We start from the raw sequence: 24,374 nt of genomic DNA on the forward strand, positions 1-24,374 counted from the left end.
CGAGGTTCTTTTATAGTTGAAAGCCAAAGTCGACAAATAATATCACAAATCTGGAATAAAAAGTTGTGAAGAGGAGATAAATATTCGTTCCTGGCCTTGTCAATCCATTGCCTTCGATGACCTCCGAAACACCCGCCGCCTGATTGGCAGTCCCGAACGCGGGAAGTCGGGGCAGAAAAAAATAAAAACCGGACTCTCAATTTTCTGCCATCAGCCCCCCATTCTTATCGCTAGCACACAACATTGGGTATCCTTCCCTCCTACTTTCCCCGAAGCACATTCAAAGACAATTGCTTCGATTTAGACAAAATGACTACTGTTCAAGTTGTCAACGTCTCTTTGCCCGCCCTTTCTGAGGGCTGGTCCGCCGAGAAGGACTTCAAGGCCGTTGGCACTCTCTCTGCTGCTACCCAGAGGAACTTGGAGCCTGTTGGCCCTCACTTCTTGGCCCACGCTCGTAGAGTATGTACTCATTCCATCAAATGCGGTGGTGGGGTTCCTGGCGGATCTCACGATCAGGTCTTGATATATCGCATCGGTGCTAACAACCCTCTAGAAGCGTCACCACCGCACTTTCTCTGAGGATGAGAGAATTCAGGCCCAGCAGAATGTCAAGAAGACTGAAGAGGAGGAAGATGACGAAATCTCCGAGGACGAAGACCCCATGATGCTGTCTCGGGACGCTAAGGACTGGAAGGTATGTGCAACGGCCTCGTTACGTATGTAATTTCAAAGCTTAAAAGATGCTAACATCTCTTTCACAGAACCAAGATCACTACGCCGTCCTTGGTATTACCAAGTACCGTTGGCGCGCCACCCCCGAGCAGATCAAGCGTGCCCACCGCAAGAAGGTTCTCCGCCACCACCCCGACAAGAAGGCCGCCCTGGGTGACCGTGACGAGAACGACAGTTTCTTCAAGTGTATCCAGAAGGCCCACGAAATTCTCTCGGACCCCGTCAAGCGTCGTCAGTTTGACTCCGTCGATGAAGCTGCTGACGTTGAGCCTCCCACCAAGAAGGAGGCTGCCAAAGGTAACTTCTACAAGCTGTGGAACCGTGTCTTCGAGTCCGAGGGTCGTTTCTCCAAGATCCAGCCCGTTCCCAAGCTGGGTGATGACAACAGCACCTTCGAGGAGGTCGACAACTTTTACAACTTCTGGTATAACTTCGACAGCTGGCGTACATTTGAATACCTCGACGAGGATGTGCCCGATGATGGCGAAAGCCGTGACCAGAAGCGTCAAACCGAGAAGAAGAACGCCAACGCTCGCCGCAAGCGTAAGGTTGAGGACACTGCTCGTCTCCGTAAGCTCGTAGACGACTGTGCTGCTCAGGATGAGCGTATTAAGAAGTTCCGTAAGGCTGCTCGTGCCGACAAGGACAAGAAGCGTCTCGAGAAGGAAGCCGAGGCTAAGCGTCTGGCTGAGGAGAAGGAGAAGGCTCGTCTGGAAGAGGAGCAGCGCAAGAAGGATGCTGAGGAGGCCGCCAAGGCTGAACGTGAGAAGAACAAGAAGGCCAAGGAGGCCGCTAAGAACGCTACCAAGAAGAACAAGCGTGTTGTTAAGGGCTCCGTCAAGGAGGTCAACTACTTCGCTGATGGCGAGGCTTCTGCTTCTCAGGTCGACTCCGTCCTGACCGACGTTGAGCTTATCATGAGCAAGATTGATGCCGAGGAGCTTGCCGGTCTGGCTGAGCGTCTTACTGCTGCCGGCAAGGATGCTGCTGCCGTCAAGAACGTTTACGCTGAGGAGTCCAAGAGGCTGGTTGGTGCCGGTAAGCTCAAGGAGGGCGAGACCAAGAACTTCTAGAGTACTCATCTAGAAGGTACGACTTTGTTATGAACATAATGCGTCTCTAGTACACGGTTCTTTGCTAGAGATGCTTGTCAAGCGATATGGGGTATAGCTATAAAACGCATGATTACGATCTATAGATAGATAGATTTGGTTCTCAAAAGACTAATGGAGGCAACGATTTTGATGCATCTTATACTTTGATTCCAGCTAGCGATTATACAATGTTATAGACCTATCAGGTGGCCTACATCTGACCAGTAGGACACTTCACACAAGTAATAGACATGGTAACTTTCTTTGTCCTTTCGATAACCACCCCTGAACCTCCTCAAGAGCATCCTATATATTCTATACCAACAAGACTAACCATCTTAATCTAACCCCTACCTAACCACATTATACTCATCACAGACTTGCATACTATTCATTAACCTAATAGCTCGTATAAAAAATAAAAGTAGTACACTAAGTTCTAACATAAACATCACATCAAGGAACCAACTCCTCACAACTCACGACCAAATCAAAGATATCTTGCTCCAGACAACATTCGGCCTCACGTTCCTTTCCCTCTTCATAGCCTCCAACCTAGCCCACGTCTCCGCCTCAGCATCAACCTCCTCAACACCAGATCTCAAATCCACATCCTCAGGCCTATAAACCCATGGATCCTTCCTTCCAACCGTCAACCTATGCCCAAAATAAATAGCCAAGAAAAGCGGAATCCCAAGATACGCCGTCAAAAACCCACTCGCCGAAAACCGCCCTGGAAAGAAAACCGTAAACCCATTACACAACAACAGCGCCGCAAAAACAAACAGACAAATCCAAGCCGCGAGCGGCTGGATATTCGAACGATAGGGCATGACGATACCCTGGGCGTTGCAGGCCTTCCGGAACCGGAGGAAGATGAGACAGCATGTAAGCCAGGATGTGTATCCTGATGTGTTGGTGAGACAGACGAACCAGTTGAAGACTTCGCCTGCCTGAGAACCGGCGTTGAGGTAGGCTAGGAGGGTGAAGCAGCTACTTCCTAGGACGGCGTAGATGGGTAGACCGTAGTTGGTGCACCGGGCGAAGATCTTGGGTGCGCTGCCTGCGACGGCGAGGGAGTAGAGCGCTCGGCTGGACATGTATAGGTAGGCGTTACCGGCGGACCAGGCGCTAGTGAGGATGCAAGCGTTGATGATGGATGGGAGGGCGGTTATGCCTGCGTTGCGGATAGCAATGACCCATGGGGAGGCGTTGGCGTCGCCGGTGTTGGATGTCAGGCCTTTGGCGTTTGAAGGACAGGTCACGCCCATGGAGAGGGTGCCCAGGATGTAGAAGACGACAAGTCGACCGAAGTAGCGGCGGGATGCTTTGGGGAGGTTCTTGCGTGGGCTTCGCATTTCTCCACCCGTGAATACCATCAGCTCGGGGCCGAAGAAGAAGGAAAAGCCGGACCAGACCCAGACGTAGAGGAAGGAGGTGAAGCGGCCGCCGTTCCCAGGGACTATGTAGGCGTTTGTTGCGCCGGGGTCATTCCAATATCGGAATCCGAGTCGGTCGTGAGTGGGTGCTCCACCGAGCATGATGATGAGGGATAAGATGATCATCCCGATTATCATGATTACTTTGATGCCTGCAAACCAGAATTCGGCTTCTGCGTAGACACCTACTGGACAGAGGTTGAGACCTACGATGACGACCAGAAGGACGGTGACCCATAAGGCGATATGAACGTTGTTTGGCCAGTAGTTGATGACAAGGCTGGCAGCCGTGATCTCGTAGGCGACGATGATACCAAACGAGTAGAAATAGAGCCAGCCTAAGGCAAAGCCGAGGGATGGCGAGACGTAGCGGCTACAGTAGTATGCAATTGACGACCCGGGGATGGGAAGGTACGTGCTCATTTCAATCACTGCAGTGAAAACACCGTAGACAAGGAGGGACATAAGTCCATAGGCAAGGAGAAGGAAGCCTGGTCCTCCGATTGCAAGCGCCTGGCCAGCACCAACGAAGAAGCCCGTGCCAATGGCACCGCCAATGGCCATCATTTGAGCATGCCGAGACTTGATGTTTCTTTTTACTCCAGCCCGCTCAATATACTGGCCAGCCGAGCAACTTTCGACCTTTCCGAGATCAAGGGCCTCTTTCTTCCCAATAATATTCTCATCAGAGTGTGGTGGACCAGTGGTCTCAGCCATGATGAGGATGAATACAATACTTCTAGTGAAAGAGACAAAAGAGGAGAACTAGGTGTCAACGAGTCGAGAAAGGACGGTTCGACTCAGAGCCGGGCCACCCCATGATTTAAATTCAATCTACTGGACTGGGCATGATACTAGTATCTCTCGTCCTTGTACTGATACGAGACGTGGCTTAACACGAAGCAACGTTCTTATTGCTGGCATTATCTTTGCTTGATAGGGCATGACTTCTAAGACCTTCCCAAGACTGTTATATCCTTGATGGCTGGCTGGCCAATCAAAAGTCAAACTGCGTTGAGAAAGTCTCCGCATCCCGTGACTGCGTTGCCCTTCCTCTTTTGGCGAGTATGCATTCTTAGAGCTGGTATCGGATCTTTTCTCCACTTTTTCCAACCAAGGTCAGATGGAAAGTGAAGGAGATAACATCTTGTGGAGGGAAACACCTACTCGAAGTTGTCTGCCACATGATCCCGTTGCTCACTGTGGGCCAGGAGTATAGTAGGTAGAGTCCACAGTATAAAAGACGACATATAGGCCCCGCATGAACTGGCCATCTGGCAATTTCCCATCTGCCACAAGGACATCAGTTAAACATACTCAGCAAAAATGGGTTCCATGGGAGCACGAGAGCAAAACTACGATGTGTTGATAATTGGTGCGGGACTTTCCGGCATCTACAGTTTACACGAGGTTCGAAAGAATCTTCCCTCCTTGAGCGTCAAAGTCCTCGAAGCTGGAGACGGAGTAGGAGGTACCTGGTTTTGGAATCGCTACCCAGGTGCCCGGTTCGACTCTGAAACAATTTCCTACCAGTTCTCATGGGATAAGGAACTCTTACAGGAATGGAACTGGAAAGACACCTTCTCCGCGCAGCCGGATACCCTCGAATATATTGAGCGGGTTTGCGAGAAACACGACTTGTACAAGGATATTCAGTTCAACACTCGAATCAAGTCGGCGCATTGGCAGGATGCAGAACGTACCTGGCTTTTCGTGGATGAGGCCGGTTTCCACTACCGCGCACGCTTCTTCATTAGTTGCTTGGGTGTTCTATCCAATCCAACACTACCTGCGATCCCCGGTCTCAAAGACTTCCAGGGTCAATCTTTCCATACATCACGCTGGCCGAAGGATTTCGACATGAAGCGCGACTTCGCCAACAAACGGATCGGCGTGATCGGCACAGGAGCAACCGGGATACAGACCATCACGGAAACATCCAAAGAGCCCAGTATCAGATCACTCACCGTCTTCCAGCGGACTGCGAGTTGGTCTGCCCCGCTCCGCAACACCAAGATTACGCCAGAGCACATGGAGAAAATGAAAGCTGAATACGACGATATCTTCCAGCGGTGTGCCTCCACCCCGACCGGCTTCCTGCATAAACCCGACCCTCGCAAGTCTTCCGAAGTATCGCACGAAGAGCGTGTCGCCCTTTGGGAGAAGCTCTATGGAGAACCCGGTTTCGCCAAATGGCTAGGAGCATTCTGCGACACGTACACCGATCGTGAAGCAAATAGGCTATACTCTGAGTTTATGGCGAGCAAGATTCGAGCAAGAGTGCATGATCCCGTTGTGGCCGATAGTCTGATTCCCAAGAACCATGGCTTCGGTACGCGAAGGGTGCCATTGGAGAGCGGATACTTTGAAGCATTCAATCAATCAAACGTCCATCTAGTCGATTTGCAAAAGACGCCCATTGAGAGGGTCACTCCGAATGGGATCCTTACTTCGGACGGCAAGGAACATGAGCTGGATATTCTGATTTACGCAACCGGCTTTGATGCAATCACTGGTGCCTTTAATGCTGTTGAGTGGCATGGAAGGAATGATCGACCACTCATCGCCAGCAGTGGCACTGAAGCAGGGAAGCGTGCCGTCTGGCTTGACCATCGGCCTTATACTTATCTTGGGCTCATGGCTCCTTCTTTCCCGAACATGTTCATGGTGCTTGGTCCACATCAGCCATTCGGAAATATTCCACGGAGTATTGAACACGCCGTGCAGGTTGTGAATCAGCTATTGCAGTTCTGCCACAACGAGGGCTACACCGTAGTGGAGGCAACTGAAGAAGCTGCGGACAGGTGGACCGAGCATGTGGTCGAGTGTAGTAAGGGCGCGCTGTCGAATGAGATTGATAGTTGGATGACAGGAGTGAACACGAACGTCCCTGGAAAGACCGTGAGGAGCGTGGCAAGATATGGAGGCAGCGCAATTGAGTATCGCAAGCGATGCCAGCAGACTCGAGCAGCTGGCTGGGAGGGGTTCAAATTTGCACGAGGTTATTCTCTTTAAATACTCTAGGTTCCTGTAGAATGTTGCAGATCTTTGTCCAATGAGACCATGTTGTCTTTCGACTTTTCTCTTTCAAACTACTCCCAGTAATGCTTAAGTGACCCCAATCCTGAATTCCCTCTTCAACGAGTTTTGGATTGATCAGTATTCAAACTGTAGGATAGGTGAAATGTCCTAGTTATTCGGACTTTATTTAACACACACACACACACACACACACACACACACACACACACACACACTCTCTCTCTCTCTCTCTCTCTCTCTCTCTCTCTCTCTCTCTCTGTCTGTCTATCACCAGATTCCCTATAGCCAGTCAATGATAGTGTTGCCCCTTAAATCAACTGTGGTACGAATACATAGAGGAAGACTTAGGCTGCCCATCTATAATCAGATATATTCATTCTGACACCATAGGTAGACTACATCAGCAAAGCCAACCGCCATCAACATTATAAACGGTACCCGTCACGAAAGATGCCTCGTCGCTCAACAAATGCACAATCACAGTAGCTATCTCACTAGCCTCAGCCCTTCGCTTTTGCACCGTTGCTTGCAGGCCGCGCTTCACATCCTCGGGGTTCTCCCCCTGAGACATGGGGGTGTTAACGGAACCTTGAAGCGAGTTAGCATTAATCATTACCAGCCAGCAGCAGCAACAACAACAACAACAGAATAGATGTAGTTCTCACCTGGTGCAACGCAGTTGACCCTTATATGCTGGTTTTCTTTCGCCGCTGTTCTCGTCAATCCGATCACAGCTGCTTTACTGGCGCAGTACGGCGCAACCCCAGGCGAGCCCATCTGGCCAAATGCACTAGCCGCAGAAACCTATAGCTTGAACATTAGTGTGGGTCTTTATATTTCATAAACCCTACAAAGAGACTCACAATGCTACCACCAGCTGTCATGGCCTTCAACTGGGCCCTCAGGCAGAAGAAGACACCTCGTGTATTCACAGCAAAATTGAAGTCCCAAGTATCGTCGGTTTCTTCGGTAATTGGTTTGGCAGGTGTGATGACCCCAGCCATATTGACCGCGCCGTCGAGTTTGCCCAACCTTTCCACTGTTGATTTGATCCATGAGTCAACTGACTGGCTGCTACGCACATCGACCACGGTGTACATGTGCTTATCGCTTCCGGTCAATGACGCTGTTGCCTCCTTGACTGCCGCTTCGTTTATATCGGCGAGCGAGATAATTGCTCCACGGGATGCGAGCAACTTTGCTGTTGCAAGTCCCATGCCGGAGGCTGCGCCGGTTATAGCGATCTAGCGGAACGTCGGCGTCAGCTGTGCGTAGGACTACGTTCGGTGAGTACTTTTACTTACCACTTTGCCTTCAAAGGATGCCATATTAATATATCTCGAATAATACCACCAGAATTGGGTGTAGCAAAAGGATGTGTGTCTAGGGCTAAACTACCATTCGGGTCTTTTACGACCTTGTCCATGGTAATTTATCACAGATACCCCTCCTTGATGATTTCCCATGGCGGGGTTACAATGTCAACAGGAAAACTAACCCAGGTGTAAATTTCCCTATGTTCCTGGCATGATGTTGGCTTATCTCGGATGTCCTGGTTGGTGTTCTATCTCGGAAGGTCTAAGGAAGTCATGTGGATCTAGACCTTGGCCCTAACGCGCAATAACCTTCCTAATCGTCAAGCGTCCCCACATGGCTTATCGTCCCCCGCATGCAAGACACGACACGATATAACAAGTCATTCACTGAAGATTAGGAAGTTAACCTCGATTGAACACCTTCCGCCCTCAGAATGGCCACATTAACGGACGAGCAAAGCATACAATCCCACCCCACCCGCACCCGGTCATTCGGGGGGTGCACTACGGTAACAATTACCTTTCCCAGGTCTGCCCTTGTTCTCTTGCTAATTACGTTACGCAGTGTCGAAGCCGACATGTGAAATGCGACGAAGGCCGCCCAACATGTGCCATGTGTCGGTACTTCGGGTTCGTCTGTGCAGGCTACGAGAAGGGCATCTTTTTTGACTTTGAGAGTTCGACGGACGAACGACGCTTCCGTCGGCCCTTGCTTACAGAGGAGGAACAAGAGCGTATGAGCCAATGGCTTGTTTCAAGCGTCCCACCGGAGTCTGCCCTGCAGTTACTGACTCGCATTGACGATCTGTGTGAGAAGGCGGCTCCTTGTCGGGATCTACAGGTGGATTGTGGGCCTTTCGGGGCGTTCAGATTGAGTCAATTACCTTCCGCTCCTTCACCGGATATCGTTCCAGAAGAAACACTGGATCCATTGAGCTGTAGCCCACCAGAGGACGTGGTTAGATTCGACGACGATTTCACAGCTTCCTCAGAGCCCCCATTGACGCCGCGTACTCAGAGAATCCTCGAGTCAATATTCGGCCAGGCGTCTAACCCGACATCCCCAGATACGGATACAGGAGACATGGCAATGGACCTCTGTCGCATTGAAGCCGTGCTCAACGATGCACCTCTATCCAACTTCCAAGACTTCCCCATGACATCCATGACAGCAGAACAACAGCCCCAGTACCTACACAATACCGACCTAGCCCCAATACCTCCCCCAAACCCCTGTTTCTCCCTAACGACGACCAGCAAAACAGTCCCCCAAGAAGTAATGCTCTTACTAAAACACTACACAACAACCGTGATAAGCCTCATGACCCCAATCCGCCACGCAAAAACCCCCTGGCACATCCTCTTCATCCCCCACGCCAAGACCTGTCTGGCAGCCCTCACTCTAAACGAAGACCTCGACAACGCCAGCCTAGCAGCCTTCTACGGCACACTGGCAATCAGCGCATTCAGCCTCAGCGGCCTCTCCCAGTCCCAGATGTGGCTGGCCCAGGGAACCGCCTACAAGCAACAAGCGCTGAATCACGCCAAACTAATGTTGAGAACGGCATACGATATTCCAAAAGTGTCCAAGTATAAATCCACAATGATCGCCCTCCTCACCATGGTCTATGTATCAATGTTCTCTGTCGACAGGGAGCAAACAGAATACTTCTTCCTGGAAACGGAAAGACTTATTAGGTTGCGGGGTCTGAAACGGAAGAAATCACGCAAGGTCCGTCTGCTCCACCATTGCTATGCCTTCGAGCGGTTCTTCTACGAGAGTACCTTTACGGGAGGTATGAACTCACGCCAACGACATTATTTCCGGCGATCTATTGAATCGAGCGGTCTGGCTCAATATAGTAGAGATGACCTTTCCTTCCGGCTACGCGGATGGGAGAATCTCGATCAGGAGATGATGGAAGTGAAGAGTCAGGAAGACGGGGAAAATGATTTACATCTTGAACGACCGGGGATCTTCTCGGCGACTCTGTACCCTGAGATCTTTGGCGTCCCGGAATCATGGGTTCAGTTGTTATCATTGGTGATTCGGCTCGGGAGGGAGAAGGATATCGCAGAGAGTCATGATCTGCCGAATCCACTTACTTTGAAAGACTTTTCGAGTCGGGCGAAGGCAATTGAGAGGCGGATTAATAACCTCGAACGGCCGGGTCAAGCCCAGCTTGATGAGCATTTGAGTGATATGCTTGATGCGATGCACCAGGCGTTGTCTATCTACTTCTACCGAAGGGTGTATGATATGGAAGCTTCGATACTGCAGCAGAAGGTCATTGCTGTCAGGGATTGTCTGTGGCGTTGTGCGGATCCTCCTATGTTGCATGCCTCTGCCGGGGTTATTTGGGCTGCTTTTATTGCTGCTTGTGAGGCTGAGGATCGGGAGCTGCAGATGTCGTTTTCGAAATGGTTCCAGGATTCGGCGCAGCGAAGTGGGTTATCTTCGTTTCGGGAGACAATGACTCGGATTGAGAAGATCTGGAGAGAGAAACGTTGTGGGAATGGGATCAGTGCCACATGGCTTAATTTGATGAGAATAGATGCTTCTTTTACGGTAGGATAGCAGGTAGGAAGTCACAATAGTAGTCAAAAGAAAGCATATAGCATTTGGAAATCGCAAGATTCACCCATAACTCCAACCATAGCCCATAGACCTAACGCTGCGTGTACCCCCCATCCACGAAAAGCGCCGTCCCCGTAACAAACGAACTCCTCCCCCCAGAAAGATAAACCACTCCATCCGCAATCTCTCGCGGCTCTCCCATCCGCTGCATTGGCACAGCAGTCGCCACCCTCTCCTGCATGGCCTGCAAAACCAACGGTGACTTTGTCGTCATGGGCGTCTCTGTATACCCAGGACAAATCGCATTAATCCTCAACCCGTCCTTGGCATAGTCCTCCGACGCCGTCCTCGTCAACCCAATAACCGCATGCTTCGTCGCGGTATAAGCAGTCGACAACGGAATCCCTGCGACTCCCTGAATACTCGAGAAATTCACAATCGACCCCCGCTGCAACGGCCGTCCATCAATACTCGACCGGATCGGCTCCTGGCTCAACATAATCCGAGCCGCAGCCCGCAGGACGAAGAACGTCCCCGTGAGATTGATGTCAAGGATGCGTTGCCAGTCGGAGGTTTCGGCGAATGCCGCTCCGCCTTGGTGCTTCATTGCTATTCCGGCCGCGTTGACCACGTAGTCTAGTCGGCCGAAGGTTTGCGCTGCGCTGTTGATGACTTCGTCTACCCGGTTTTCGTCGGTTACGTTGACCGGGTAGATTTCTACGCGGCAGCGGGCTGTTTTGTCTTGGCTTGATTGGGAGTTGATTTCGGCTTGCACAGTCTCTAGGGCTGTTTTGTCCAGGTCGAGGAGGGCGATGCCGCTTGCGCCGTCGCGCGCAAATGTGTGGGCGCAAGCGCGGCCGATGCCGGATGCTGCGCCTGTTATTAGGGCTATGCCGGGGACGTCCATTCTAAAGTTCTTGGTGTAGAGGAATGATATTGCTGTTTAGTCGTTCTGTAAGGAATTAGAGATTTCTATAGACATTGTTGTAGTACAAGCAAGTGGCAGGGCATATAAATGAAGGTCAAATACCCCTCACCTGCGGGGTTAATGGAATTATCTTCCTCATGATTAGATATCTAAATCAGGATTTTCTAAGATATCGCTATCAGCATATACTTTCCACATGAGTATGTGCCAAGCTTAATTGATCGTCTCGGCTGATACGAGATCCCAAGTTTCGGAAGGCCTCCCCTGCGTTGACTTGCCTATCTGGATGCCAAGTACTGCGGGGTTAAGTCAACTCGACAACGATCATGTAGCACTCTCTTCTCATCGATACTACGTCAGGATGCAATGCAAACTACGGGGAGATGGAGCGTGATGCGTGCGGTAGAAAAATCACCAATTCGTGAGCGGAGAGAAAAGATAGTAGTCCTAGTTATAGTACACGCTTGTAGTGGAGATCGGGTAGGCAATGATATCCTAAAATGTCGATATCGATATGCTCTGCGCCAGCGCATGCTCACTTTAGTCGAAGAAATGGATGCTCGGCTAATTCTCGTGCCGTCCTCCTCTCCTCCGGGTGCCAGGCAAGCATCAGCTTCACGAAGGACAAGAAGTTTTCTTTCTCCTTCTCTTCCAGGGAGGGCAGTGTATATGCGAGATTTCTCTCCCTCATGGGTTTATATGCGAGACACACATGTCGTCCTTCTGGACTGGAAATCTCGAAACATTCCGAAGAGGTTCGGAGAACTGCAAGTCCACGATGTGATGGATCTTTCTCAGCAATATACTACTCGATTGCACGTTCGTTGTCAGCTCTATGCCAGTTGGTATTGGCTATCTTCAGTGCTACAACGCCTTCTGGTTCGTCTTCATTTCTAAAGGTGGCTTTAGTAGTTTTCGCATTCATATAGAGATTAAAAGTGACGATACCCCCGCATATCACGAGCAAACTATACGGTAGAGGTGGTACCCCAGCCAACCCTGACGAGGATTTGATAGCGCTCGGCGAGTACCTCGCCAGGCTTCGCGGGGTAGAAGTCCTTGGAATTATATCCTGCGCATCTTTCCTCATCCACAGGCTCGTTTGGGGGTAGAAGAGGCCCAGGATGGGGGATTGGAAAAGGCTTTCTGCGGAGTGAACGTCTGAGTGCGTTCATTTTACGTGGCGTTTTGACGCAAGTCTTCGTGAAAGACCCAGTCCGCTAATCCAAGAGTATAACTTCTGTGATAACTTAATTTAAAGGTAGATTTATCAAAAGCTCGGGTGATGTAGAGATGCAGGTCAGGAATCATAATGGCGTACACAACAAGGAGGCTTGGCGGGTGCAGAACAGCGACCCATGCCACTAAAGCGGCGACCCTCGTTGTTGGTCCATGAAAACCAAGTAATCAAAGACATAGGCACCTCATATTTTAGTAACAGGGCTATTTTTGCAATCGACTGGAAGTATATCTGGACGCATGGGTCGGCTTGAGTAGTATATCGGCCCTGAAACCAAGCACGTCCGCTATGGGGCTCATGCTAAGGCTTCAACGCTTCTATCTCTCGACAGAGTTTGTCTTGAGCACATTGCTATTGAAGGTTTACGGCGACGCATTGATAACTACTGTTCGGGGAATTCTGGGCTAAATATGATGAGGGCAGACAGAAAATTAAAAAGATAAATTAAAAAAAGAAATCGACAGACACTAGACCCGTTCTATACCCAAGCTCTGCTGAATCTTATACTTTGAGCCGTGAAGCTAACTAGAACTATTCCAGATGGCAGCCCCCCCCTTTTTTTTTTTTTTTTTTTTTTTTTTTGACGCGTGTAGCGTTGATTATAAAACTTGAGAGCTCATCGTATGTTGCCGGATTGCTTAGAGGATACGAATTATCGAAGAGTAAGACTGTCTTGGTATAGGAGTAGATAAGCACTTCACAAGGAACCGTAGGAGAGCTTAACCAATGCCAAGCAAGCTTGAGATATATAATCCTACTGAGCAGTCGTATACATCTCCGGGACCAGTCGTAAATAAAGTTACATGCGTTCTCGGCAGCATTCAAATTCTAGATTAGGATCGGCGCTTTTCATATAAATCTTTTACGTTAAAAGAGTCCAGGAAATTGGGCACGCTACCTAGGGAACAAAAGGCCAGCCAGACTGTCAATGATTGATGCCAACGGGGGCACGTGCCCGGGACCATGAGCAGGACGGACCCGCCCGTAGCTGGTTCGGACTATCCAATCACCGACGGAGGATGGAGCACCTGATCGCCTTCCTGTTTGGGACCCGGGCGGATGATCCCCCGCAGCCAGTAAGCGGTCATCCATTTACAACGTGCAGAAGTGCCCTCTTCGAAGTTACATTGAGATTGTCATTTGCTTCGTAGAACGGGAAATCCCGACACTACTCTCCATGAAGTCGTATGGGTCATGCAAGCACGGCCTTGGACCGAGCCAATGCCCTCCTATCCCCACTTTTGCAATGTTGCGATGGCTCATATGTAAGGGCATCCTTCATGCATATAAATAGGGAACGGATCCGACTTCCTGTCTTCTTTCCTCCCCTTCTTCAGCTACAGTGAAAGGAACTCGCATACATAATAATTGTATTGTTCCTCCATCTAGCGAAGCAGCAGGTATCATGCTTACCAGACAATCCCTCGTGGCCCTACTTGGGGGTCTATCTCTCGCCGCCGCTCAGACATCCTCCGAGCAGAACCCCTCATTAGAGGAGATCCAGGCGGCCCAGGCTACCGTTCTGCCTCATTCTCCCGTCTCTAATGTCAAGGGCCTTGCCTTCAACCGTTTTGTGAATATCTGGTTGGAAAACACGGTATGTTCGTCCCTTCGGATAGCCCCAGCACGTCCCCCAAGGCCGGTCTGACTGTAATTCCAGGACTATGAGTCTGCTGCAAATGATCCTCATCTTTCCAAGCTGGCCGAGAAGGGTCTCCTTCTCACAAACTACTGGGCAATCACACATCCTTCGGAGCCCAACTACTGCGCTTCTGCTGGAGGTGATACCTTCGGTATGGATAATGATAAATTCAACCAAGTTCCTGCCAATGTGTCCACCATTGCCGATATGTTCGACGTGAAAAACATCGCCTGGGGCGAGTACCAGGAGCACTTGCCTTATCCCGGTTACCAGGGCAAAAACTACTCTAACCAAGAAACGGGCGCCAATGACTACGTCCGGAAACATAATCCCATGGTCTTCTACGACTCTGTTACCAAGGATGCTACCCGTCTGCGCCAGATTAAGAATTTCACCACTTTCTATGATGATTTGAAGCACGAGCGTTTACCTCAATACAGCTTTATCACCCCGAACATGACCAACGACGCCCATGACACCAACATTACCTTTGCTGGCTCTTGGACCTGGCGTTTCCTCTCCGAGCTTCTGGAGGATGAGTACTTCACCAAGGACACCCTCATTCTCTTGACCTTCGACGAGAATGATACCTATGAGATTGGAAACAAGATCTACAGCTTCTTCGTTGGAGGTGCTGTTCCAGAGAACCTTCGGGGCAAACAGGACGACACGTTCTACACCCACTACTCCATCATTGCCTCTCTTTCGGCCAACTGGGGCCTTCCCTCGCTGGGTCGCTGGGATTGTGGAGCTAACCTGCTCAGCTGGCTGGCCGAGAAGACCGGCTACGTCAACTGGGAGGTTGAAACCGGCAATTTATTCCAGAACGAGACCCACGCAGGTCCGCTGTCTGCTGGAGAATACAACACTTTCTCTCCGGAGTGGCCTGTTCCATTGACCAAGGGGAGCTGCTCTGCTGGCCATGGCATTCTGCCCGTCGTCCAGCAAACGTGGAAGAACCTTACCGCCACCTTTAACTACACCAGCCCTATCCCGTATGACTCTGTCAGTGGGAACAACGTCGGTGTCAAGTATAGCAGGACCTTGGTATGTTACTCCGCCGCTGACATTCTCGGCTTTCATTTACTTGAGCTCTGTGCTAACATTATTCTTATCAATAGAAGAACGGAAAGACCGAGTCTGGTATTACTGAGTAGATACCTCCTGCCACATAAAATTGCATTCATCTGATGCATATGGCATGTAATTATCTGAGTCCCTACATATGATTAATACAAAATGTTAGCGCTGCCATCACTACTACTTGAATAAACGAGCAGTCCTCCCACCGGACACGATCAGTAGATAATGCCAACGAGAAGTAGAATAGTTGATAATGCGAGATGACCTTATCTTATCGGAACCCCACAACTTCAGTGGCCGGGCGCTTGCTCCGGCGAGTCAGGGCCAATCATATTGACTCCACCCGCTCCACGCGGTCTTATCTTGGCCACATAAGGTGCAGAGTCCAGTTCAACACCAACCGTTGTTCTTCTCTCCGATGACTCCTATCCGAGTCCTAGTCCCCGCTAACCCGCACTTCGCATCTCACCATTATGCCACCCAATAAACGGCTCCGGACAGAGCCAATTGTCCGCGTCAGGACGGGCTGTTACACCTGCCGACGTCGAAAGAAAAAGTGCGACGAAGTCCGACCATCGTGTGGGGGATGCGTGCGGAACAAGCTCAGTTGTGAATGGCCCGTCAATATCCCCGCCAGCTCGACAAGGCAAAATGGCTCTCATACGATCAATCAACAAGCTGTGCCAGACCAACCTGGAAGTCCATGCACAACACGAACGCAGCGTGGCTCGTCGGGTTCACCGACTTCACCATCCGGATCGGCGGGATCCCCATCCGCGCTGTCGAACGGCTTTGAGGCTACGGAGGCATTCTCACCACCGACGGATGAACAAGCCCTTCTAGTTCCAATGGGCTATTCCCATGCTACCCCGCGAAGTTCTATCTCGGGGCCGGACTCGCCCACATCAATGACCATTGGGAGTTTCATGCCCCGCAGCCTATCCATGCTCCCAGGGTACAGCCCTGAATCCTTTCAACTACTGAGCCATTACCTTGCGACAACAGCCGATGTGATGGCCAACGGCTCGACTCCCGTCAATCCCTTCCTGGTTCAGATCGTTCCGTTAGCGTTTACCAGTGACCTGCTCCTGCAATTGGTTCTCACGCAGAGTGCGGCGCACCGGGCATTCCGGTGTCGCAACGACTCCGACGAGGTAGCCCAGAGCCACTACACCAAGGCTTTGCAACTTTTTCGAAAAGGTGTCACCGAGTTCATCGATGGGAAAGAGTCCAACCCGTTAATGCTCACGGTTGGGGCTCTTGTGATGTGTTTCACCGAGGTATTGTCCCCATTACGTAAAGAAAACTAGACAGCTAACACCTGGACAGACAGCCAAGGGGGACATGAACGGGACCATCTTCGACCATCTATCAGCGGCAAATTCATTGCTAACCCGTCTCCTCTCACTGAGCGACACGGCCGTGCCGAAGGATCTGAAAGACTTTGTCATTGAGTACTACACGTACACCGCCGCCGTGAGCATGATCTCCATTGACGCGCGGGTCAGCCATCAATTACTCCTCAACTTCGACTTGGAACAAAAGGCTCGTCAACTACTCGAGTCGGAGTATGTGGGAAACCTCTGTGGCTGCTGGTTAGAGTTACTGCTCATGATACCGTGCATCTTCGATCTGGGCCGCCAGTGGATGATGCTCGATGGCCAACCAGCCATGCCAACAGCCGATGATATCGCTATGTTTGGATCCTTGCAGGCTCAGATCATGCGATGGAATCCATTTTCATTCGTCACTCCGGAGGTCTTTTTAGCCGGTCGGGTCTTTCAGCAGGCCATGTTGCTCTATCTATATACCTCTTTAGGGTCGTTCTCCCGAACAGAGCAGGGAATGCATCAGGGTTTGATCAACACTGCGATCACGGAGGCCATGTCCTATTTGAACCAGCTATCAGCGACCGCTCGCATTAATTCTGGTCTCTGTTGGCCTATCGCTGTGGTCGGATCCTGTCTATATGACATAGAGCAGCAGGAGCAACTACGACAGCGGCTGATTACAATGGTAAACACTTTCGGTCTCGGAAACATGCAACGGACACTTCTACTATTGGAAAGCATGTGGCAGATGCCTCTAGATGAGGCAGGCCCATGGAATATATGCCGGGCAATGCAACAACATCAAATCTGGATCTCATTTGCATAAGCGTTGATTAAAAGGCTATATTCATAAAGTACATCATCAATCATGAAGTCCCGACAGAAAAGACGGTCTACCTCCGCTTATACCTATTGGCCCAGGTTCTTGGGCGCCTCAGTGGCAGGGCCCTCAGGAGTCACATAGGCCTTAGTAAGACCACCGTCGACGACAAAGTCAGCGGCGTTGACGAAGCTACTCTCGTCGCTCGCCAGGAAGATGACTGCGTGGGCCTGCTCAATCGCTTCACCGAAACGGCCCGAGGGGAAGTGAACCTCGCGACGGAAACGCTTCTCCTTATCATCACCCAGCCAGTCTTGCAAAAGTGGTGTGCTAAATACTGTCAGCTCGGAGTCTCACACAACAAACAAGGAAGAACATACTTGAGAGGAGCAGGACACAAGGAGTTAAACCGGAAGCCCTCCCGGGCGTGCACAATAGCCAACTCTCTAGTCATGGCCAACACGGCACCCTTGCTAGCAGTATACGCCAATTGAGGGGTGGCAGCGCCCACAAGCGCAACCATGCTTGCCGTGTTAATGATGCTACCCTTCTTCTTGCCGTGCTTCCGGAGGCTCTTCACTGCATGCTTGCTTCCGTACCACACGCCCTTGACATTGATGTTCATCGTCATATCCCAGATCGCCTCGGGTGTCTCCTCTGAGTCTCCATCCTTGGGGTGCATGATTCCGGCATTGTTGAACATGACGTCCAGGCCGCCCCAGGCGTCTAGATGGGCCACTGCCGCCTCGACTTCGGATTCCTTGGATACGTCGACCACGCGGTACTCGACCTTGCCGTCGTGCTGAGGAACCACCTCGTTGGCTTTCGCAAGGGCCTTTTGGAGACCCGGCTCGCTGATATCGGTCATGAGGACGGAGGCACCTTCGCGGAGCATGAGGATTGTAGTCTCGAGACCGATGCCTCTACATGGCCTTTGTTAGCAATTATCTTGTCCATTTCTCAGAAAATGGTACATACCCAGCAGCACCGGTAACGATGGCATTTTTACCAGCTAATCTTCCGACCATTGTGTCTGTTGTATAATTTGTCGTTCAGTCTATATTGAAATTCACAGAAACAGAGAACAATACACACAGTTACCAAGTAGACAACAAAACAAAAAGATAGAAACCCCCTTTTATAAGTTGACCCCGCATCGACCGGATAGAACGATACGTAGCCAGCAATGCGGTGAGGTGAACACCAATCCAGCTCCACACCGCGCTTACCGACCCTTTCATTCCCTACCAGAGAAAATGATCCACAGCAGAACAACCCCTCATTGCCTCGGTTGCGATAAGACGAAGATAAGCGTGGGGCTGCAGCAGTTGTTGTTACCCCTCGCGCGGTCCCGGAGCGCGCTCAAGCACATTACTCGATCCGGTTAGACTCCACCCAGCAATCGTTCTGCGGTACTCCGTACGTCGCATCCTATGCGACGGAGTAGTGACTGTACCCGACAGCGGTATAATAGCTCTTTTGGCAGGGGAGTAGCAGGACTTGGTTACTTAGCAGGTCCTATATGTATCTAGATGCAGTTACGAGGCTCCTAGTTACCTCGTTCCTCAGGTATACCATCTTGTCCATATAACATTTCCGTATGGATAACTAGCTACACTTGTATGGCTTATATAGCTTAGTATGCTATCCCCCTTGCGATGTAGATTTGATAACATTCTCGGAATCTCACCGTGTTTGGTATTTATCATGTTTAGTAACCTAGTCTCAGAGTTTAATGCCCTAGGTAGATCAACAGAGACAAGACAAACAGTTATGAGCTGAACAATCCAGGCTTAGTCCTCCTTCTCCATTGCAGTGTAAAGCGTCCTAAATTTTGAATCCCTCCCAAGCAACACAGTAGGTGAGTCGAACTCGACGACCTCTCCCCTCTCCAGAACAACTATATAATCGTAGCGCTCGATGCAGGCAAACCTGTGTAAAATAGCAAGAATGGTATGGTCCCGGAATTCCTCCTCGATGATCTGCTGTGTGAAGGTTGCAGTGGTGTCATCAACACTATATAGACCGTTAGTTCAAGATTATAGCAGATGGCACCCTCGCGGATAAATCACAGACAACTACATACCTACTTGCCGCTTCATCCAAAAGCAGAAGCGGGCTATCCCGGACCAGAGCTCTAGCCAGAGCCAGTAATTGCCTTTCACCTGAAGACCAGGTGCTTGGGTTCAACTGCATGTTTAGACCACCATTGCCACTCACTCGGTCCCAAAGTCCGACCTTCTGAATCGCAAGTTCAAGTCTATCATCCGTTACTTTGGCATGCGGATCTAGATTATATCGAACTGTTTCGGGCAGAAAGAAGGGTTCCTGGGGTATCACGTTGACACGGCTCCGAACCACCTCTGGGTCCAAGTCACTGAGGCATGTTCCATCGACCAAAATCGAGCCACATTGGATGTCTATCATCTGAAGAATGGCCATAAATAGCGATGTCTTGCCGCTGCCTGAAGCACCACAAATTGCTATCTTTTGTCCTGCCTTGATATTCAAACTCACATTTCTGAGCACTGGGGGATTGCTAGGGCTGTTTATGACAGTTACTCAACTCGGTCCTCACGTAGAATCAATAAACCTACCCATAGCCTGCAGTCACACGATCAAACACCACCGTACCCTCACGAGGCCATCCATGACTGGCTGCTGCGTTTGCTGCCGAGGTGCGACGCTCGGATGGTGTTTTGGCAAACTGCTGCACGCGAGAAACAGCGCCAATAGAGATCTCCAGTTGGGTCCAGGAATTAATTGTCTGGACCAGAGATTGATTGAAAGTCAAGACAAGATTAAGTGCCACACCTACTTCTCCGGGGGTGAACTTATCTCTAAGTGAGGTTGTTATGGCAACAAGAATAACTGCCATCCCAGCTAGAACTAAATCTAGAACTATGGTAAGCCATTGTTGCACGCTGAGAAGCATATAAAATGGTCTTTGGGAATAATTCATGTTTTCCTCGAAAAGGTGGTGAAGCCTGCTTTCCCACCCGAACGTACGGATGACGGATAGCCCTTTCAATGTCTCTAGGAATTGAGAGTAAAGTGGTGATTTGGCCTCGATATCAAGTAATCGTAATTGGCGACAGGTCCGCAGATAGACCCTTTGGATTAATATGATCGCTCCTATCAAGAAAGGTAGGGAGATAGCGAGATACTTGCCCATCACGCACAGTACTACGAGCTTTACCACGCATAGAGCCAACCCTGCAATAAATGTTACTCTCATCGATAAAAGTAAAATAGGACCATTTCACTACTTACCCCCGATGAAACCAACCGCTGCAGATGGTAGTCTCATATCAATAATATCCATGTCTTGGTTGAATCTGTTTGTTGTAGTGCCACTGTCTGTTTGATAAAAGAAGGCAAGGGGTGCATTGAGTGTTGTTTTCAGAAGGATTGTGTGCAGGCCCACGCCAGTATGATTTATCACCTTGATGAAGAGCAGGCTGTGCCGCAAGTGACATATGTTTGATTAGCTTGGAAGTCGTCTTTTCCGGGCATAGTTCCCTATTTCGACAAAGACTCACTAGGTGGACCATATATAGAGAGTGATATTCAAGACGCTTAAAACGGCATATACCCCAAGGTAACGCCCCAGTTCAGCGTTAGGATGTTTTGCATTGGAGTCAGCCCACCATTGAATCCAGATAGCTGCATATTGTTTCGGTCAGTAGTTAGAGGAAAGATGCAAAGCAGGACCCACTGACTGCAAAATGTCATTACTAACGCTGCCAAGAAGGCACTGATCACAAAACAGCAGGTGGTCCACAGACCAGCATTTTGGACATAGAATCTATAGACACCCCATGTGCCATCGCGTCTAGAAAGGTCGAGCTCTTGCTGGTCAACCCTGGGTTTTGCTTTATTATCAACTGCCAATGATATCGGGGAGTTAGCGTTTATTTTCTCGTCAGTGGTATGGACGTCCTCTTCGTCGATTTGTTCTAGAGACTGCAGGGCGACTCTTGGGACGGCTGAAAAGATCTCAGTATACGATCCTCTACTGCTGACTGCGCCCTTGTCGAGGACGATAATTTCATCAGCAAATGAGAGTAAAGAATCTGCAAGCGTTGTTACCCATAGAATTCCTCAACAGTGATGCATTAAGCGGACATACTAGTATGGGTTGCCAGAATGACCGACCTTCCTGCTCCACGGAAGAAGCCATTCTTCCCAAAAAGGTTCTCAGAAATCATCCGTATATTATCGAGATCCAAACCGCTGAAAACGTCATCCAAGACCGCGACAGGAAGCTTGGAGTAGAGTGCCCGGGCAAGAGCCTATGTCCAGGGCGATTATGGTTACTATTTGTGTAGGTCTGAGTGCACGGGGATCAATTTACTATTCGCTGCTTTTGCCCTCCACTAAGGCCATTGCCATCGCTTCCAGGGACGTACATGTCACCCGCCAGGAAGAGCATCAAGTCTTTCTTGAGAGAACATATAGAAAGGCATTGGTTGTACCATTCCTCGTCCACCAGGTCTTCACATGTGATGTTGTATCGAATACTCTTGTTCATAATCCATGGTGTTTGACCACAGTACGCGACATCTGAGAAGTTGGTGTTAATGTGTCCTTTCTGGACAATTGTCTCTCTAATAATAGTTTCAATCAACGTGGACTTCCCCGAGCCAACAGGGCCGATGATCATAGTAATCCCCTGCCCAATATCTAAACTGAAATTTTTGAACACAGGCTCGGACTTCGAGGACCAAGATATGTCAGCCCCACGGAAAGAGATGAGGGTGTTTTTGTCTATTCCATGCCTAGAGCAAGGTGATAAGGAGATAGAGTTATTTGATGCAGTTTTCTCGAACACATTGGGCACTAAGGCTTGGTCATTTTGCGTAATAGGATTCCTTGAAAGGTAGGCTTCGATTCGGTCATAGCAAGCTTGGGATTGTAGCAGCTGTGGGACGGCTTGCACAAACGTCAACAACGGAGAGGTCATTAGAGATATCAGGGAGAGCGAGGTAAAGGCCTGGGCAGTTAGAAGAGATTTATCATTATTGATCACAGATATTATCGCATAAACCCCAAATGTTGCAAACGGGGCAAAGTCGAGGGGGATATTAGCTGTTGAGTCTGATCAGCTAAATCACCAAAGGGCATGAATTTACACCCTTACAGAGAGAAACTGTCCATAAAAGTAGTTTTCGAAATCGCTGTGAAGTATTTAGCTCCATCTGCCGCAGGCTAGATATCATCGAATAGAGAACATCTGTCAAACCAAGCATTTTAACAGTCTTTATGCTCGCAAGCATCGTTGAGGTGACGGTAAGCCTGACTTGAACTTTCTCGACCCATGCTCTCTGCGCCGTTGCCATGCGGGTCGAGATAGGAAATGTACCACAGAGGCAAACTGGTACATCCTCTGCATCAGCGAGCCCTTTGACAAAAGCAAGGTTACTTTGAATACAGCGAATGGTACTAACCCAGGGAAACAATGGCAGGTACTACACACGCTGCTCGGACCTGGCGCTCTAGCAAGTAGATTGCGACCGCAACTTCGAGTAGCGATGCCCAACAATCATGCAAGATTTTCAAGCTAATCCATATTCGCTCAACGTCAGTCCCCATCAGTGTGACGGCTGCGATGTCTTGAACTTCGCTTCTTGTTAAGGCGGTCGTATGTTGGTAGATGATGGAAATAAGACCGGCTCGGGCCATGGCGGCGAGGCGGTTCGTCTGGCGTGCATACACGGCTCTTGATATCTTGTATCGTCGAATTAACAGCTGATGTGAAATCACCATATGGGGGATTGACATCGTCATACCGCCATGCCAGCATAATTTAACGCAAACGCTAGAATGAGCATCCTGCTATAAAGGCGAACATCCTCCCCGTTCTCCTGAAACAAATGAATGGTGGTGTTGATAAGAAAAGGCTGGCAGAAGGTGAATGCACTCAACACCAAGCGAGAGGGGACTCCCAACAGGAGGGTGTCCAGGTACGCGCGCAAGACGGCCTTGACAAGTCGGTGTTTAGGTTTTGTATTCTCCCAGGCATGTTGCAATTTTCGTAGTGAATATTGCGAGTCTAACCTTGTATCAGCCTTCGGAATCTGTTCGACCTCAAGGATATCCCGATACCCTTGTCGAAGCAATGGTATCACCCAGGTATAGAAGCTCCTGCTCCAAAATCCCACACGCTGTTCTCTTCCAATATCACCGTAGCAAGTATGCAGGAACCCGATTTTGCACAGTGACTGTTGTATCACAGCGAGGACGGTGATTATAAATATTGCTGTCCACATGCCTTGGCAAACATTTTCTGTCTGTATCAGCGATAGTGAGCGTAACCGCGGGATGCCAAGAATTGTCAGGACAGATAAGTAAAGACTGAGCAAAGACGAAGGGGAGATAAGACTTCGATCTTCTAGGATAGAAAGGACGATACATCCCGCAATCGCCAACGACTGTACTACTTCTGCCGCTGTCGACAGTGTGGTTCGTAGAACGGCAGTTTCTCGTTGGAGGATTGTATAGACGATATGAAGAATAAGTAAAATGCTTAGTGAGATCTGCCATTGGCATATCAAAGAGTCAGTATCACCTGATAAGTCTTCTTAGGTGATATCTTACGATTTTGTAGATGGCTAGTCGATGCGATCGCACTTTGACAGATGTTCTAGCAAGATACAGCACCCTGCCTGGCAGAATCAATAAGAAGAGGGCGGCAGGTAGCAGACTGAAGAAGGCATCTTCGAATAACAGAGTAAAATCAAAACTGCGACAAGCCGTGGTTATTCGAGGACCGAAAGCATTGTCGCTATAAGGTGGGCATACAATACCGACGTTAGTTGTGTCCATTGAGGGATAGGAAGATGAACTGAGAACCCGAAACGACAGCCGAATTAGACGATAGGGAGAGTAAATCCGAAACGGAAGGTGAAATAACGTAGCTCCGGTGAAGAATACCCAGATAGTCAGTCAGAAGGGCAGTATGTTGCATGGTCTAGACGCTAGGGTTATGCAAGGGTCTCGGGGCATCTTTTGTTGGCTACTTTCCACTGTGATGTGTCGGTCACTGACCGACAAACGACGCCAAGCGCCCATTTCTGTCTTGATATGGCCAGCATCAATGATCGACAGTGCATGCATGCCCCTC

General features: G+C 49.8%; 11 protein-coding genes across 11 annotated transcripts; 5 read left to right on the top strand and 6 right to left on the bottom strand.

Moving 5' to 3' along the window:
* The first annotated feature begins 235 nt into the window (after nucleotides 1-235).
* F9C07_2280659 (putative ribosome associated DnaJ chaperone Zuotin) lies at nucleotides 236-2,107 on the top strand. Its single transcript, XM_041295113.2, has 3 exons — nucleotides 236-462; nucleotides 557-697; nucleotides 765-2,107. The coding sequence occupies exons 1-3, from the start codon at nucleotides 310-312 to the stop codon at nucleotides 1,806-1,808; spliced, it is 1,338 nt and encodes a 445-aa protein (XP_041150043.1). The 5' UTR covers nucleotides 236-309; the 3' UTR covers nucleotides 1,809-2,107.
* Nucleotides 2,108-2,218: 111 nt separating this feature from the next.
* F9C07_2280660 (proline permease PrnB) lies at nucleotides 2,219-4,308 on the bottom strand. Its single transcript, XM_041287417.2, has one exon. The coding sequence runs from the start codon at nucleotides 3,983-3,985 to the stop codon at nucleotides 2,309-2,311; it is 1,677 nt and encodes a 558-aa protein (XP_041150044.1). The 5' UTR covers nucleotides 3,986-4,308; the 3' UTR covers nucleotides 2,219-2,308.
* Nucleotides 4,309-6,346, top strand: F9C07_2280661 (putative flavo protein). Its single transcript, XM_041287423.2, has one exon. The coding sequence runs from the start codon at nucleotides 4,595-4,597 to the stop codon at nucleotides 6,281-6,283; it is 1,689 nt and encodes a 562-aa protein (XP_041150045.1). The 5' UTR covers nucleotides 4,309-4,594; the 3' UTR covers nucleotides 6,284-6,346.
* A 178-nt stretch (nucleotides 6,347-6,524) lies between these two features.
* F9C07_2280662 (dehydrogenase with different specificitie) lies at nucleotides 6,525-7,953 on the bottom strand. The gene is made up of 4 exons (XM_041295123.2): nucleotides 7,615-7,953; nucleotides 7,174-7,554; nucleotides 6,976-7,114; nucleotides 6,525-6,898 (listed from the first exon to the last, which is right to left on the bottom strand). Exons 1-4 carry the CDS (start codon nucleotides 7,636-7,638, stop codon nucleotides 6,711-6,713), a joined length of 732 nt encoding a protein of 243 aa, XP_041150046.1. The 5' UTR covers nucleotides 7,639-7,953; the 3' UTR covers nucleotides 6,525-6,710.
* A 107-nt stretch (nucleotides 7,954-8,060) lies between these two features.
* Nucleotides 8,061-10,204, top strand: F9C07_5457 (fungal-specific transcription factor domain-containing protein; the record flags this gene model as incomplete). Its single annotated transcript, XM_041295114.1, has 2 exons — nucleotides 8,061-8,135; nucleotides 8,192-10,204. 2 exons carry the CDS (start codon nucleotides 8,061-8,063, stop codon nucleotides 10,202-10,204), a joined length of 2,088 nt encoding a protein of 695 aa, XP_041150047.1.
* Nucleotides 10,205-10,295: 91 nt separating this feature from the next.
* On the bottom strand, nucleotides 10,296-11,111 carry F9C07_5458 (putative oxidoreductase; the record flags this gene model as incomplete). The annotated part of the gene is made up of 1 exon (XM_041287418.1): nucleotides 10,296-11,111. One exon carries the CDS (start codon nucleotides 11,109-11,111, stop codon nucleotides 10,296-10,298), a length of 816 nt encoding a protein of 271 aa, XP_041150048.1.
* Nucleotides 11,112-12,064: 953 nt separating this feature from the next.
* Nucleotides 12,065-12,469, bottom strand: F9C07_1843868 (uncharacterized protein). Its single transcript, XM_071508440.1, has one exon. The coding sequence runs from the start codon at nucleotides 12,305-12,307 to the stop codon at nucleotides 12,101-12,103; it is 207 nt and encodes a 68-aa protein (XP_071366915.1). The 5' UTR covers nucleotides 12,308-12,469; the 3' UTR covers nucleotides 12,065-12,100.
* A 953-nt stretch (nucleotides 12,470-13,422) lies between these two features.
* Nucleotides 13,423-15,334, top strand: F9C07_2280664 (putative acid phosphatase). Its single transcript, XM_041295115.2, has 3 exons — nucleotides 13,423-13,969; nucleotides 14,033-15,061; nucleotides 15,136-15,334. The coding sequence occupies exons 1-3, from the start codon at nucleotides 13,778-13,780 to the stop codon at nucleotides 15,169-15,171; spliced, it is 1,257 nt and encodes a 418-aa protein (XP_041150049.1). The 5' UTR covers nucleotides 13,423-13,777; the 3' UTR covers nucleotides 15,172-15,334.
* F9C07_2144403 (fungal-specific transcription factor domain-containing protein) lies at nucleotides 15,335-18,366 on the top strand. Its single transcript, XM_041295116.2, has 2 exons — nucleotides 15,335-16,377; nucleotides 16,427-18,366. Exons 1-2 carry the CDS (start codon nucleotides 15,571-15,573, stop codon nucleotides 17,252-17,254), a joined length of 1,635 nt encoding a protein of 544 aa, XP_041150050.1. The 5' UTR covers nucleotides 15,335-15,570; the 3' UTR covers nucleotides 17,255-18,366.
* F9C07_5461 (oxidoreductase) lies at nucleotides 17,338-18,276 on the bottom strand (the record flags this gene model as incomplete). The annotated part of the gene is made up of 3 exons (XM_041295124.1): nucleotides 17,338-17,578; nucleotides 17,629-18,171; nucleotides 18,227-18,276. 3 exons carry the CDS (start codon nucleotides 18,274-18,276, stop codon nucleotides 17,338-17,340), a joined length of 834 nt encoding a protein of 277 aa, XP_041150051.1.
* A 346-nt stretch (nucleotides 18,367-18,712) lies between the features above and the next one.
* Nucleotides 18,713-24,147, bottom strand: F9C07_2280667 (P-loop containing nucleoside triphosphate hydrolase protein). The gene is made up of 12 exons (XM_071510452.1): nucleotides 23,849-24,147; nucleotides 23,041-23,787; nucleotides 22,699-22,978; nucleotides 22,392-22,625; nucleotides 21,606-22,339; nucleotides 21,381-21,543; nucleotides 20,971-21,324; nucleotides 20,791-20,914; nucleotides 20,522-20,709; nucleotides 19,846-20,464; nucleotides 19,335-19,793; nucleotides 18,713-19,264 (listed from the first exon to the last, which is right to left on the bottom strand). Exons 1-12 carry the CDS (start codon nucleotides 24,074-24,076, stop codon nucleotides 19,042-19,044), a joined length of 4,353 nt encoding a protein of 1,450 aa, XP_071366916.1. The 5' UTR covers nucleotides 24,077-24,147; the 3' UTR covers nucleotides 18,713-19,041.
* Nucleotides 24,148-24,374: the final 227 nt, after the last annotated feature.

The sequence above is a fragment of the Aspergillus flavus genome, chromosome 7, assembly GCF_009017415.1.
Source record: "Aspergillus flavus chromosome 7, complete sequence".
Lineage (NCBI taxonomy): Eukaryota > Fungi > Ascomycota > Eurotiomycetes > Eurotiales > Aspergillaceae > Aspergillus > Aspergillus flavus.

What these genes read in the sequence shown, in the direction of transcription:
- F9C07_2280662 (XM_041295123.2), bottom strand. Translation starts at nt 7,638, where the DNA reads ATGGCATCCTTTGAAGGCAAAGTG. An exon ending in CATCCTTTGAAGGCAAAGTG is followed by an intron (nt 7,555 to 7,614) that starts GTAAGTAAAAGT and finishes ACGTTCCGCTAG; the next exon opens with ATCGCTATAACCGGCGCAGC. An exon ending in GGTCAACTGCGTTGCACCAG is followed by an intron (nt 6,899 to 6,975) that starts GTGAGAACTACA and finishes ACTCGCTTCAAG; the next exon opens with GTTCCGTTAACACCCCCATG.
- F9C07_2280659 (XM_041295113.2), top strand. Translation starts at nt 310, where the DNA reads ATGACTACTGTTCAAGTTGTCAACGTCTCTTTGCCCGCCCTTTCTGAG. An exon ending in TCTTGGCCCACGCTCGTAGA is followed by an intron (nt 463 to 556) that starts GTATGTACTCAT and finishes ACAACCCTCTAG; the next exon opens with AAGCGTCACCACCGCACTTT. An exon ending in GGGACGCTAAGGACTGGAAG is followed by an intron (nt 698 to 764) that starts GTATGTGCAACG and finishes TCTCTTTCACAG; the next exon opens with AACCAAGATCACTACGCCGT.
- F9C07_2280660 (XM_041287417.2), bottom strand. Translation starts at nt 3,985, where the DNA reads ATGGCTGAGACCACTGGTCCACCACACTCTGATGAGAATATTATTGGG.
- F9C07_2280664 (XM_041295115.2), top strand. Translation starts at nt 13,778, where the DNA reads ATGCTTACCAGACAATCCCTCGTGGCCCTACTTGGGGGTCTATCTCTC. An exon ending in ATATCTGGTTGGAAAACACG is followed by an intron (nt 13,970 to 14,032) that starts GTATGTTCGTCC and finishes CTGTAATTCCAG; the next exon opens with GACTATGAGTCTGCTGCAAA. An exon ending in TCAAGTATAGCAGGACCTTG is followed by an intron (nt 15,062 to 15,135) that starts GTATGTTACTCC and finishes TCTTATCAATAG; the next exon opens with AAGAACGGAAAGACCGAGTC.
- F9C07_2280667 (XM_071510452.1), bottom strand. Translation starts at nt 24,076, where the DNA reads ATGGACACAACTAACGTCGGTATTGTATGCCCACCTTATAGCGACAAT. An exon ending in GTTAGTAATGACATTTTGCA is followed by an intron (nt 20,915 to 20,970) that starts GTCAGTGGGTCC and finishes AACAATATGCAG; the next exon opens with CTATCTGGATTCAATGGTGG. An exon ending in CTCTATATATGGTCCACCTA is followed by an intron (nt 20,710 to 20,790) that starts GTGAGTCTTTGT and finishes CTTGCGGCACAG; the next exon opens with CCTGCTCTTCATCAAGGTGA.
- F9C07_1843868 (XM_071508440.1), bottom strand. Translation starts at nt 12,307, where the DNA reads ATGAACGCACTCAGACGTTCACTCCGCAGAAAGCCTTTTCCAATCCCC.
- F9C07_2144403 (XM_041295116.2), top strand. Translation starts at nt 15,571, where the DNA reads ATGCCACCCAATAAACGGCTCCGGACAGAGCCAATTGTCCGCGTCAGG. An exon ending in TTGTGATGTGTTTCACCGAG is followed by an intron (nt 16,378 to 16,426) that starts GTATTGTCCCCA and finishes ACACCTGGACAG; the next exon opens with ACAGCCAAGGGGGACATGAA.
- F9C07_2280661 (XM_041287423.2), top strand. Translation starts at nt 4,595, where the DNA reads ATGGGTTCCATGGGAGCACGAGAGCAAAACTACGATGTGTTGATAATT.